This window comes from Stenella coeruleoalba (assembly GCF_951394435.1).
Source record: "Stenella coeruleoalba genome assembly, chromosome: 3".
Taxonomy (NCBI): domain Eukaryota; kingdom Metazoa; phylum Chordata; class Mammalia; order Artiodactyla; family Delphinidae; genus Stenella; species Stenella coeruleoalba.
Window position 1 is genome coordinate 104,414,833 of NC_137148.1, and position 14,601 is coordinate 104,429,433.

The window sequence follows — 14,601 nt, forward strand, 5'->3', positions numbered from 1 at the left end:
GAGAGATAAGTGAAGTGGGGAGGTTGGTGTTAAATCAGCATACTGTGGAATGCCTAGGGAAGGAGCTTCTGCACACTTTGGAGCAAGGAGAAGTTGAGACAATATCAGAGGGATGACTGTAGAAGGGAGATTGCAGACACCCTGAGAGACTATGCAAATGGAGATTCATTAATTAAGGCATAGTGACCGAACTTGAGGGGGAGAAGAAAAAAAATCAAAGATGTGCGAGGTTTTTAGCTTTTGTGATCAGAAGAAATAATGATATCAAAGTTCTAAAGAGGGGACTTCCCTGTTGGCGCAGTGGTTGAGTCCGCCTGCCGATGCAGGGGACACGGGTTCGTGACCCGGTCCGGGAAGATCCCACATGCCGCGGAGTGGCTAGGCTCGTGAGCCATGGCCGCTGGGCCTGCGCGTCTGGAGCCTGTGCTCTGCAACGGGAGAGGCCACAACAGTGAGAGGCCTGCGTACTGCAAAAAAAAAAAAAAAAAAAAAGTTCAAAAGAGGGAAGATGGAAGGATGGATCAACTATTTTGACTTCATATTAGGGAATGAATCCAGTGGCCTTTTGAGTTGATTAGAAGTCTTTCTGGTTGACCTTCAAGAAACCAATTTCAGTAGTCAAGTGGTGTTTCACAGTCATGTTGTGAGATTTTAAGGAATTAGTGAGTGATAAAGAAATGGATAGAGGGAGCCGTTTTGACTTCACATTTGAAGATGAACCCAATGCAAATGCTTCAGGATATGAAAGCTGAGGATCCAGCAAGCCATATTTCCTGATGTGGTTGTTCAGAATGCCATCCACTGAGCTCCTGTTTCCTAAGTTACCAAAGGATGTTATTGAATAGGAAGTTTCAACTTCAGCTGCTTATTAGGATTTCTTAGGGAGCTTTAAAATTACATATAAATAGATACTGTTCCCCAGTTAAATGAGAAATTCTCATTTATTTTAAAAAAATTTATTTATTTATTTATTTTTGGCTGCATTGGGTCTTTGTTGCTGCGTGCGGGCTTTCTCTAGTTAAAGCGAGCGGGGGCTGCTCTTTGTTGTGGTGTGTGGGCCTCTCATTGCAGTGGCTTCTCGTTGTGGAGCATGGGCTCTAGGTGCGAGGGCTTCAGTAGTTGTGTCGTACGGGCTCAGCAGTTGTGGCTCGTGGGCTTTAGAGCTCAGGCTCAGTAGTTGTGGCACACGGACTTAGCTGCTCCGTGGCATGTGGGATCTTCCCGGACCAAGGCTTGAACCTGTGTCCCCTGCATTGGCAGGCAGATTCTTCACCACTGTGGCACAAGGGAAGTCCGAAATGAGAAATTCTCATTTAATTGATCTAGGGACCTAGATCAGAATTTTGTTTTAAGAACTCCTCAGGATCTCAATGTGCAGCTAGAGTTGAGAATCACTGTTCTGGAATTTGTTGGAGTATTCTAGGGGAGAGTCCATAATAGAAGTTTAAAAAGGATAAGTGAGAAGTAATAAACGTCCATTTGAAGTTAGGTAATAATGAATTTGTAGTATCTCTGCCTTATTTTAAAATACCGTGATCCATTTTCTTAGCACTAATTTTTTTTTCTGTTTTCCTCATCAGGGAGCCCCAAGAGGTTCCAATAGAAGCTGTGCAATTATGTAAACTTCTCACATCAACTGTCTTCCTCAAAATAAAGAAGTATGGTAATCCTTACCTACATGCAGTGCAGAGCCTTCTCAGAAGCACAGAATATTTTTATATTTCCTTTATGTGAATTTTTAAGCTGCGAATCTGATGGCCTTAATTTCCTTTTTTGACACTGAACGTTTTGTAAAAGAAATCATATCCATATACTTTGTTGCAAGATGTGAATTGACGCTGAACTATGTACTGTTTGAAAAGGGTCCCTCAAAATTTTGACATTTTTTTTGTATGTGTGGTTTTTTTTTTTAAGTTCTATGAGGAGGGGAGGGTAAATAAACCACTGTGTTTTAATTTGTTTTAATTTGAAGATTGCTCCATCTAGATTAGCAATCTGCTCTTGATTATTCTCTGCTATATATAACGGTGCTGTGAGGGAGGGGAAAAGCATTTTTCAATATATTGAACTTTTGTACTGAATTTTTTTGTAATAAACAATCAAGGCTACAAAAATTTTTTTTAAATAGAAAAGAGAAATTTTGTAAGAAGGCAATATTAACCTAATCATCATGTAAGCACTCTGGATGAAGGATTCCACAAAACTTTGTTTTATGGTTACTTCTTCTCTTAGATTCTTAATTCACAAGGGGAATGGGGGGAGGGGGGAGGGGGGAGGGAAGGGTTTCTCCTAAAACGCATTAGTTGTGTTTTTTAAGATAGTGTAACTTGCTTAAATTTCTTATGTGACATTAACAAATAAAAAGCTGTTTTTAATATTAATCTGCTGTCTTTTAACTTTAGAACTGTTTTGGGGGAGAAAAGCATTGTTTCAGTTTTACTTTTGATAAAAATAATTTGGCTTTTTGTTTGAACTAGATTTTTCTTTAAGGCTCTGACAATGGGGAATATAAACACACAAACTATTTTGGGGTCTCCCCTGTTTTCAGTACTCTGTTGTCATTAATGATAGCACTAATAAAAGCCATAATAATAGCTAATTTTTTGGAACCAGACACCATGCTCAGTGCTTTATATTTTTTAGCTTATTAACAATAAGACCTTTGAAAATCTCTTTAAGAAAGCCATTTAGGAACATTAGGGACAGTAGGAGAAATTGGGGAAGACACTCCTTTTAAAGGAAAAAAATGGAGATAGTATTTCTGGAATCTAGTTTTACTTTTCTTTTTTTGTGGTACGCGGGCCTGTCACTCTTGTGGTCTCTCCCATTGCGGAGCACAGACTCTGGACACACAGGCTCAGGAGCCACGGCTCACGGGCCCAGCCGCTCCGCGGCACGTGGGATCTTCCCGGACCGGGTCATGAACCCGTGTCCCCTGCATCGGCAGGCCGACTCTCAACCACTGCGCCACCAGGGAAGCCCAAGTTTTACTGTCTTTTGAAACACAGAAGAGACACTGATTACAAGGAGTACAGTATGAAGGATAGAAAATATGTGTGTGCTGTGTGGGGTAGTTACGTATGGTGGTAACTAGAGTGTCATTTTTTACGCATTTGGAGAGTTTATCTTGTGATTGCTTTAGCTAAGTGAGTTAGTTCATCTTGTAGAAAGTAGAATATCCAAACCATCCCTAGAATGAACTGTTGATAACAATTCAGAAGCTAATCCAGAGTCAGTGTTTGCTTTTCTCTTAAAATGTTCCTGCAGTAAGCTGCACAGACTAGCAACTTACACTTGAAAATAACTCACGAAGTCCCAGAATTACTGTGCTCTGCAGATTTACTGCATTCGCGGGTGCCGTCGGAGACACAAGATAAATGCTGGGTTAGAAATTCTGTCTGGTGAGGCAGATAAAATGATAACTTCACACAGATTTATCTTCAGAATGAGAATGGCAGTGCAGGGTGTGGCCCAACTTGCTTGTGAAAAGTGTTGCCACAAGATAGGATTCTTGCCATCAAAATTCATTCTAGGTACTTTATTGCCAGATAAATTGGGTTATAGGAATCACTTTAATTAATTAAGCATTAAGAAAATTTGGCAGTTTTTCTTTTTTTTGTGGTACGCGGGCCTCTCACTGTTGTGGCCTCTCCCGTTGCGTAGCACAGGCTCCGGACGCGCAGGCTCAGCAGCCATGGCTCACGGGCCCAGCCGCTCCGCGGCATGTGGAATCTTCCCAGACCGGGGCACGAACCTGTGTCCCCTGCATCGGCAGGCAGACTCTTAACCACTGTGCCACCAGGGAAGCTCAGGCAGTTTTAATACAGAGGAATATTATATACTCTAGTGAAATTTAGAGTAAGAACCCAGGACTCAGTTAATACATAGCTGGGTGCCTCTGAATATGTGGAAGGAGATTGTTGAGTCGATTTAAGCTGACAGACTTTACACTAAATAGAAATTTTCTGAAAGTGAGCTGCACCTACACCTGTTCCCACAGAGCATCTGGAGGCAGAGGCTCAACGGCTGCCTCTCTGTAGTAAGTGCTTCTCCCCATCAGTGGAGGCTACAGCTGCGTATCTGCATTATTGAACTGTTTCATAACAAGCGTGAAATTTTCCCCCCTTATTTCATCTGCGGTGGTCTAGTTTCACCACTATGTTTAGATACAGATTTATTTTCCTCTTGCTCAGCTCTCACCTCAGGGTTTTTAACTAAGAGAATTCTGGATGTCTGTATTTTGTTGAATATCAGCTCATCCCTGTTCGCTGTTCTTCTCTTCTGGGATTTCTTTTAGCCTTACATTGAACCTGTTCTCTTTCATATGTTTTAGGTTTCTTTGTGCTGTATTCTCAGTAACTTAGTATTTATCTCGCTAATTATGTTCTCAGCCCTGTCTAATCTGTTTATCCCATTTGTTGTAGTTTCTAGTTTCGTTAACTGTACTTTTCATTTCTGAAATTGTGCTTGATTCTTTTTCAAAATTTGCCTGTCCTCTTTTCAACTTTTTTTTTCTTTTTTTTAACTATAGTTGTCATCTTTTAAAAAGGTCATTTTCATCATATTTATTTTATAGTCTCTAGTCTGTGTTCTTGAGTATGCCCATTTTTTTTTCTCTCAGCCGCAGAAAAATTATTGGTGGTTTGCTTCCTCGTGGGGTTTTTAGGATTGTGAACTTATCTTCAATAAGGGCTGTTTATTTTGTGAGTTGTCCCTGTCCCAGGGTTTTGCTACAGAGTAACTTGGAGGTTTCCTGTGCTGTCTCCCCAGTGATGAGGTGGTATAGTGGTCTGGACCTCTGCTGCTGTTTTCTCACCTTGTGGTGGTGAAGGTCCACTAGGACAGTTGTGTGGAGTGTTTGCTGGTTCTTGCAGGTGACTTTCACATGCAGTCCCCCGGCCCCAGCAGGAGCTGGGTTTTGGTCTGGGCCGGCAGGCAGTCCGTGTTCTGCTTGCCTGGGCTGTGGGCTGCACGGCGTGGTCCTGTGCCTTGTGCACCGGGCCCTCTTCCTTGCATGGACTTAAAGCCATGTTTCCTGTTCCCATCTCCAGCCCCTGAGGCTTCTCCTTAAGACTTTGAGTTCTTTGTTCCTTATGGCACCTGGCCATTTCTTGTTTTTTAGGCTTAGTCCTAGATTAAAACCAAAATAAGTTCTAGTTTATCAGTTTTATAGTGGAAGGAAGGGGTCATCTTGGCCAGTTCATTCCACCATCACACACACATACAAATAAATGCACATTTATTTTCATATGTGTGCAGTTTTAAGAGATACAGTTATGCTAAATCATGTTCCTTTGGGCTTCAGTTTCTTACCCATCATCATCCCTTTTACCAAATCTTTTTTTTTTTTTTTTTTTTTGCGGTACGCGGGCCTCTCACTGTTGTGGCCTCTCCCGTTTGCGGAGCTCAGTGGCCATGGCTCACGGGCCCAGCCGCTCCGCGGCATGTGGGATCTTCCCGGACCGGGGCACGAACCGCGTCCCCTGCATCGGCAGGCGGACTCTCAACCACTGCGCCACCAGGGAAGCCCTGAAGAGACGCTTTGATCCACGCTTCTGGATCATTGGCTTCTGAACAAAATGCAGATCTTTTTAGTTCCACTGCATGAAGTAGCGGCATGGGTGTGAATTTTAGGGGTACCACCAGAGGAGAATGACTCTTAGGGTTCAAACTTTTGAGCCCCTGAAGCAAGGTTCTGGAATTTCCATAATATTTACCAGGCAAAACCCAGAATTCTGAAATTGAGGCTGACTCCTTCCCTTCCTACCAAAAAAAGGCACTGAAAGAGGTGGTATTTAGGATTCGGTTTTTCTGCCATTTGTCTACCTTACTAAAGGGACGTTCAGAACAAAGTTGATGGGAATAAGGAAAATATTTAGGCAAAATACATGTAAAGCTCACAGAGGTCACAGTTCAAATTGGAGAGGGAGCTTCACATTAACATGTTGAATGGGAAGAACAGTGAATTAATGCAGACAGGACTGGGAGTGGATGCGGCTTTGCTGTTTTGGAAGGTTAGAGTGTGGGCCAAGGATCACAGAAGTCCCCTGGGAGCCAGTTTGCCCTGGAGACATGCACCCAACAGCCAGCCGGGAATCACCTCACTCCCTACCTCCTATCCTCGCTTTCATGATACGTATTCTTCCTTTACTTTAACAGCACAGTATATCCTGTCTTCTGCTGATGTTTCTCAAGAGACAAAATGCACCTCTCAGTTTAAGGAGACAGCTTGTTCAGTAGCTTGATTACTTATAACAATAAAACACATATTCATGCGGATTTATTATGTGAGTGCCCCAGTCTGTGTAGCTTAATGATGTCTCTGCATTTTGTATACCATTTTCTTGATATTGGTGTTTATTTCTGTGGTTTAAAACATCATCCTCACCTACCTTTTAAGGCTTCTTCCTGCAGCTTGTGTGCCCTAATGCCCTTTGCCACTAGCGTCTGGTCTGCCAGCGTTCTGACTTTCTTCATGCATCTGGCTTACGGCAGACCTCCCCATACAGCTGTAATAGTTGGGGGCGCGTACCTTCCCTAGTCTTTTTTTTTCTTCAGCGCTTTGTGACTCAATGTGGATAATTATTTTCAGACTGTCTGGTTTGGCCTGTTAAATACGCTTGGGTATTTCCACAACCCCCTCCGTATAATCCTGTGTCCTATGATGTAAGTTAGCTGCGAGTGTTAGCTAAGTGTCCATTGTGTGACCACACCAGAGGGACATGTCTCCAGATAGCAGGTCTCACTCTGGCAGAAACCAGCTTTCTAGCTTAGTGGCCAAGAGCGGTCTTAGAGACAATGATCTTAGATCATTGTTGTGGTTTCCAAACTCTGAGTCCCAGGTCACTTGTTCCCCTCATCTTTCTCGTTCTCTCTCCATTCTCTAGCCAGGGAGCCTCCCAGCCCACCCCCGCCTTTAACAAGCACTGCTTTTTGACTTAGGCCCTGGCAGCTGGTCCATTCTCTTCTGAAGCCTGGGATCGTGACCCAGCCTCCCTCCTCGCTGCCAGCTCCCCACTCCTTTGTTATGCTGCCTTCCAACCCGTGTCAAGAGGACTGAACCCAAGCTCTTTCTAGGGCCAGAATTTTCCTCTGAACCATTTTCCCAGGTGTCCATTTCTCTTAAGTTTTTGTCCTGCTAAGAGAAAAATTGTTAGGAAGTTTGAACTTCGGAAAAACGAGCTGAAAACATTCACTGAGCGCCTGTTGCTTAGTTTTCATTATTCTACGTCATGAAAGAAATAGCCTGGACTGAACTCTGAGAGGTGTGGCCATGGGATCATCAGGACTCAGTGCTTATGTTTACAAATCTGGGCGGGATCCTTTTGTGGAGAAGGAAGGGTTTGGGCATCAGAGGGGGGATGACTCAGGGTGCCTCATACCAGAAACTCCTGTAGGAACCTGAAGCAGGGCCTTTAGTCGTGTCGGGCACCTGGGGAACTTTGGGAACCCAACCAAGAGGAATGGGCAGGGGCAGGGTCCTGGATGTGCAATGCTGCTCTCGCACTGTGTGGGGGGCACAGAATACCACATGTTGGTCTCTTGCTTACACATGGAATAGTTTCAATCTCATACGGGAGGAGGAAAGACCCATAAAGAGGAAGGAGGGAGAAAGCGAAAGGATTAGACGTTTGTTGAATGTTCACACAGCCAGGCACTCTGCTCAGGGTTGTCCCCCAAACATTAACTCACTTGAAGCTCGTAGTACCACACTGGGCAAGTAGTGTTATCCTTGTTTTGCAGATGGGTCAACTTGCCCAGAGGCTAAGTCATTCATTCATTCATTCCTTCAATGACCGTTCACTGGGGGATTTAGTTTTGCCAGGCATTGCCTTGCCAGCACCCGGAATACCAAGACGAGAGATCCTGTGGTTTTCTTGGGAACTCAGTCTGATTGCCCAGGCCACCACCATCTTTTTTTTTTTTTTTGTCTGCTCGGCTTGTGGGATCCTAGTTCCCCCATTAGGGATCGAACCCGAGCCCCCTGCAGTGGAAGCGCTGAGTCTTAACCACTGGACCGCCAGGGGATTCCCCAGGCTACCAACTTCAACAGCTCTGCCTATTCTACTGTCCCAGGCAGCTGTTAGGAAATAATGTACATAGCTAGTATACCATTGACAGTGGTACTGCTCATTGTCAACAATGAATGGGAACAATTCCAACTGTCAGGTGACTCCCAAATCCCCATTTTAAATCTCTGTTGTTTCTGATGCTCTTCAAATGAATGTCAAGGTAAATAAATATTACTTGCATGCTGCTGTTTAAAAAATGCTTTCATGTAGGTTAGCTGATGTGCCTTAGTCAGGAGTGGGCGGGCCATTCTGCTTTTTTTTCCAGAGCTCAAGCTTGTGCTCATTCTGTCTTCCTTACTCTGCACTGCATTTACCCTCTCCGATGAAACGGCAGGTTACAGCCTGGGTGGACTGCCCTTTCCTGAACTGGCTATGTTTTAAGATGTGTTTTTCCTGACATCAGGGAGCTGATTAATTGTTCTGGTTTAAAGTCTCCTGTGGGGTCACTGTTAGGTATAAGCTAAGCAGGGGTGGTACAGGGCTTAATGAGTAGTTGAAAGCAGGCTGGGCCTCAGGGAAGCAACATGTTAGTGACAGATCTGGGAGTTGTTGAAAGTGGCCCAGAGAGTGTGCACCGCACACCCCATTTATCCTAGTGGGCAGTAGGGGCTGTGAATGACAGGAATTACTAGCACTGTGATTCAGCTCTGATTGCAAAGGAGGTAAAAAAAAAAGTTTTTTTAATGATAGAGAATTAACTCTTATTTAAAACATGCCAAGTGTAGTCATGGGTTATGTCCCAAATTTGTACTTTCCCACATGGATGGTCCTTCTCCACAGACAGGCTATAAATAGAAGAAAGAACAGCATTGTTTCTGCCTTTGAACTAACTCTGAATGGAAAACCCCTGATAGGAGCGGCATCAGTGACGCTAAGTTGCTGGCACTTAACGGTGTGATCCTGAAAAAGCTAACATTCCTGTTTCTCAGTTTCCTTGTCTGTAAATTAAGACTAAAAGAAAAAGAAAGTCTTATTAGTTGATGGGAGAATTATATTAGAGCACGTAGAAAGATCATACCAATATGGTAGGTCTAAAATACGTAGGAATTTAAAACTAATGATTACTTCAAATATTTTGATTAGGGGAATTGGGAAGTAAGGTGAGACTTTGGTTTTGAAATGGCAGGTTGTTCATTGTTCTTAGTGTACGTAAGTCTACAAGTGAAGACGGTGTTAGAGTTAACACTTCTGGTCAATTGAGTGGTTAAACAAGGAAAGGCATTGAGAATACCGGAAGCGCCACATTTTATTCATCTCATGAATAAATATTAATTTCAACAAACATTTATTCAGCACTTACCAAGTGCCATGCTGTGTACTAGGCACGGGCAAGTGCAACACTGAGTAAAAGGAAATCTTGTCCTGACCCTGATGGAGCTTACAGCTCAGTGTGGGCCTCAATCAAATAATCATACAAAGGTGGAAAACCACAGCTGTGCTAAGTGCACTTCTAGAAGGAAGGCACCATACACAGCAGGTTTCCCGTAAGAGACCAGGAGCAACTGGTCTCCCATAAGAGGAGGTAGGAAGGCGGCACTTGGGAACTCTGGTTTTAAACAACAGGGGCGGAGGTGCCAATGTGGCCAACCCATCACAGATTGACAAAGATGCCCGTGACTGTCAAGGGGCCCCGTGTGCTCAGGGCTCATGGGAAATGGAAAGGATTTCTGGAACGTGTTTGCAATCACTTCCCAGTTCTCCACCGAGACCCGAACGCTGAGAAAATCTTCTGGCTCGCGCCGGTTGGCCGCCCTTCTCTGAGTGCTCTCCTGGCGCAGGGCCTGCGCGCTGCCGAAGCCGAGCTGTCCTCCCAGCTGCCCTCGAATGCACGCTGCGCACCGACTTGTTGTGGTTGATCCTCGGAACTGAGGAGACAGGATCTCGCTTGTCCTTGATGTGGTGTCTGTAGGTTGATTTCAGGCTTTCATTTAAATAAATAATTCAAGCCTTCAGCTGGGAAAGGGGTTGCTACATCACCGGGCAAGGGCTCTGGCTGCTAAAGCAGCACGTGACCAGCCAGGGGGACTTCCCCCGCCTCCCCGCCCAGGTTGCTGGGAGAAGTAACTATGGGTCTGTGGCAGCTTTTTCCCAAACTGCATGATGAAGGTTGGGAAACACTGAATTATGAAATAAAGGAAGGCAGTCGGCGTGCTTCTGTCATCCTTGGCTCATGCATCCTAAGTTACAGTTATGAGCTCAGCCTTGTGATGGTGTATCACAGGCTGCCGTGCGATTCTTCAGCAAGTTGTTTTCAGTGTGTTCTCATCCACAGTCTCAGGAGGCAGGAGCTGACCTGTGAGTGACTCTGGGTGGTTATAACTGGGAAACAAGTCAACGCTCACCCATACTGTCTCAGCGGGAAATGAGGAAATGGACAGGATTCTGGAAGGCTGTTGTTTGAAGAGGCTCCGTTCAGTTCCAAGAATACAGGGGAGGAGCAAGAACTGTGAACGTGTTTACTACCCATTCATTGACTCACACGGAAATTGTCCCCGTCTGGGGCCTTGTGACCCCTGTTATGTCAGAAGAGCTACCGGGAAGTTGTGGAGACAGATGTGTCCTCCCCTCCTCTAATGCCCTGACCTGGGCGGACATACGGCCGCTTCTTTCCTGAGTCTTCCATGGTCGACTTTTGCTTCTCAGAGCTGCTGCCTTGTTCTTTTTCCTCCTCAGATCACTGTGTTCCAGGCACTTCTTCCCTGAATGGTGCTGAACTCAGGAGTGGGGCGGGGGGTGGGGAGAGGAGGGGGGCTTCGGAGGATGTCACCTTGAGACACACTGATACTGACAACGGAAAGAGTTGGCTTGTCCCAGGATTCTCTTAATGGGGTGTGTGTGTGTGTGTGTGTGTGTGTGTGTGTGTGAGACAGGGTTTTTTTGTTTTTTTAAATTTTTATCGGAGTACAGCTGATTTACAATGTTGTGTTAGTTTCAGGTGTACAGCAAAGTGAATCAGTTATACATATAGCCGTATATCTTTTTTAGATTCTTTTCCCGTATAGGTCATTACAGAATACCGAGTAGAGTTCCCTGTGCTGTACAGTAGGTTATTAATTATCTATATTACATATAGCAGTGTGTATATGTCAATCCCAATCTCCCAATTCATCCCCCACCCTTTACCCCCCGGTAACCATAAGTTTATTTTCTACGTCTGTGACTCTATTTCTGTTTTGTAAATAAGTTCATTTGTACCATTTTCTAAAGATTCCACATATGAGTGATATCATATGATATTTGTCTTTCTCTGTGTGACAGGGGTTTTTAATGTGCGCCTGTGCACGCATGTGTGTGTCTGTGGGAGCATATTTTCTGCTTCACAATTACTTCTTAAACTGCTAAGTTTTCCTCTAGGAGAAGTACCCCAGTTTTGGTCCTCTATCTAGATGTTGTTAACTCATTTTGGACCACAGAGGGCGTTCGATTCACAAAGCTTTGTCCTTTGGATGGCAAGTCTCTCTTATGCCCCGGGGCCCACCAGACACATCCTCCTTGTCCCTGGTGGGGATGGATCAATAAGATGTGCCCTGACAGGGGCTGGGCTTTTCTGTCCAGCTGGGAAGCCTGGCAGGGGTCGGGGCAGACCCACCCGCCCGCCCTTGCACCTGCTTTGGGCCCTCGGAGAGCCCCGCACTGCCCGCTTTGACATGGGGATGCGGAGAGAACGCCGAGAACCAGCGCGTGAAAATCACTCTCTCACCACGAACCCCACCCCCAGCCTCCAAACCCAGCTGGGCGCGTGCCAGGCTTCCGGGGCGCTTGCGTCCTATCTCTGGGGCGTGGAGGCCTCTGCAGCCGTAGGCCTGGCTGATGGGTGACAGCTCACCGGCGCCTCCCAGTCTCAGCTGGGCGTGGGGTTTTTAAACAGACGCGCCGAAGACGGTCAGCCTTCTATCTGTGCCCGAAAGCATTGTTCGTGGCACAGAACCTGAGGTTGCTTCTCCCCCATGCCGCCTCCTCTGGGTATCACTGCGCCGTCTGGCAGAGTTTCACTCCAGCGTGGCAAACAGCAAAGTAGTTGACCTCGGCGTGTATAACATCACTAAGGGAAATGACCAACCTTGACCCTACAGCCTCTGACTCAGGCCCATCCTTGGTCTCTCCTGTTCTTGCGGAGCCGCTCACTCCTACGGCGACAGCTCCAGCCCACTGCTCCCTGCCGAGCCGGGAAGCCTTTTAGAGTTTGTGTCAGGCAGTTGTGTCCAACTACTTTTTTTTTCTAATAAAGTTTTACAATGGAAAAGTTTAAACCTATATAAAAGTGGAGAGAATAGTATAATGAACCCCGTGTACCCATCACCCCGTTTCAACCATGATCCACATCCGGCCAGTCTTGTGTCTTTCATACTCCCTGACTCTGCCGTCCAGTGGAATCTGAGATATTGCACAACTTCTTCATAAATTCTTCAGAAAGTATCTCTAAGAGACAAGGGCGTTTTATAAACATAGCCGTCATTCTATTATCATGCCTGAAACAAAGAATTCCTTAATATGATCAAATATCCAGTGCTCGAAGTTCCCTGATAGTCTCATAATTTCTTTTTTTTAATATTTGGTTTTTCTGAATCAGGGTCCAAACAAGGCCCATATGTTATATTTGTTGATACATTTTTAAAAGTTTTCTAAATGAATTATCCACCCCAAAGTGTCAATAGTACTGGTGCTGTTAAATGTTGGTGTCATTTAACAAACCATCAATCTCTCTCACTCCTGTAAACTAATAGACAGCAGTGCTTGATCACACGCAGGTTCAGTTTTTTGCAGGAATATCTCACAGCGTTTCTGTGCACCTCCTACGGCATCACATCAGGAGGTACCCAGTGTCACATTTTCTCTTTCTTGTGAGGTTAAGATCGGTCTGTGGGTTTGGGTGCTGAGGGTCTGACTTCTATCATAAGTTCCCCATCAGCTAATGGTTTTAGCTAATGATCATTAGACACATCCATGATTTCATTTAGATTCTATCATTATTTCTACACTTTTTAGGTGCAAGTCTTCTCTAAAGAACTTTCCTTCATCCTTTATACTCCAAGGTACAGTGCATACAAGATACTTTTTCAAAAGCCATTATCGGAATAATGATTTGGTTCTCTAGCATGCTCCAAATGTGGCCAGTGAGGTTTTTTTTTTTTTTTTTTTTTTTTGCGGCACGCGGGCCCCTCACTGCTGCGGTCCCTCCCGCCGTGGAGCACAGGCTCTGGACGCGCAGGCCCAGCGGCCATGGCCCACGGGCCCAGCCGCTCCGCGGCATGCGGGATCCTCCCGGACCGGGGCACGAACCTGCGTCCCCCGCACCAGTAGGCGGACTCCCAACCACCGCGCCACCAGGGAAGACCGGTTTTTTTTTTTAGTATCATTATAAACTCATGAATTTTAACATAGGTGATGTGTAACAATTCAGCACAGTCTTGTTCTCTGTGATGCCCCTATTGTCCACCTTAGGCCAGTGGGAGCCTATTTGGATTTTATCCTGTGTCCTTTGGACATGACCACAGGAGTCCCCCTTGCTTTCTGATATGACAAGGTGCTTGCTCCAGATTCATCTTTTACACATTCCCTGTCCCTGACCTAGACTCAGACATTTCTCCGAGGATACCTGATTCTTTTTAGTAGGAAAAGGGCATTTAGAAACTACAACCAGGTGTGCCCAGTTTTTGAAGACTTTGCATAAATAGCAATGAGCCTGTAAGAGATCTATATATACAGAGGGGACCCAGGTGGTACACAAGGGCTTGATTGACGGCCACTGCATTTTTCACCAGGTGCATTAAACAAAATAAATCCCACCTGAACCTCCTCAAATAGACTGTGCTTTTGTAGACCCTGCCCGAGTCTGATTCCTGGTCCTTCTGGGATGAAGTAAATTTACCCATAACCGTTAGATTCTTTCCTCTCACCCTTCCTGTGAGCACAGGCTTCTGAGGGGAGGTTCGGGCCGAGGATTCTCTGCGCTCTAGAGGTTGCTCAGACAGAGCTGCCCTGCTCTGTGGGATCAGCAGAACCGCCCCATGCCTTCCCAGATGGTGCATGCCTTCAGGGAGGTTCTCACACACACGGACCTCCTAACTCAGGATTGCTAATTTCGTTCTAAGATGTTGCCTGCAAGGCTTGGGTCCTGTACCCTCACACAGGCTGCAGAATAGATCCACTGGTGCTCAGATGACAGAGTCTTAGATCATTTCCCATAGACCCCCCCTTAATCTGTCTCCGTGGTCTGGGGCCAGGTTGTCAGTAGCCCCTTGCTGCTGAGAGAACCCATAGAGGGTGAGCTCTGAGTCAGTGTCCTGTGGATGTCACTAAGCTGCCCGGTACCCTCAGCTGCTGAGTTGGAGGCCTCAAATGTGGCTGGCCCCGCATTTACTAGGCGGGGGCAGTGAGAAGGAAGGTAAATGATGGAGAAAAGCCAATGACATTTCAAGCTCTGTAGGAGTACATTTTTACATTAGCAAAATTATTTGCAAATTTCCCCGAAGCCAGTCTGAGCTTCTGTTTAAGGGGCAGGAAAACAATGCTAGTTGTTATACTGTGG

General features: G+C 45.5%; 1 protein-coding gene across 2 annotated transcripts in view; it reads left to right on the forward strand.

Moving 5' to 3' along the window:
* LMNB1 (lamin B1) overlaps positions 1–10,415 on the forward strand; it is a 73,753-nt gene extending 63,338 nt beyond the window's left edge. The window contains exon 11 of one of the 2 annotated variants that reach the window (XM_079918582.1): positions 10,345–10,415. In XM_079918582.1, the coding sequence (XP_079774708.1) occupies positions 10,345–10,371 (27 nt within the window). In that variant the 3' untranslated portion in view covers positions 10,372–10,415. Of the gene's footprint in view, positions 1–1,580; positions 2,193–10,344 lie in introns of those variants that run through there. The other variant, XM_079918581.1, reaches the window with a different exon arrangement.
* Positions 10,416–14,601: the final 4,186 nt, after the last annotated feature.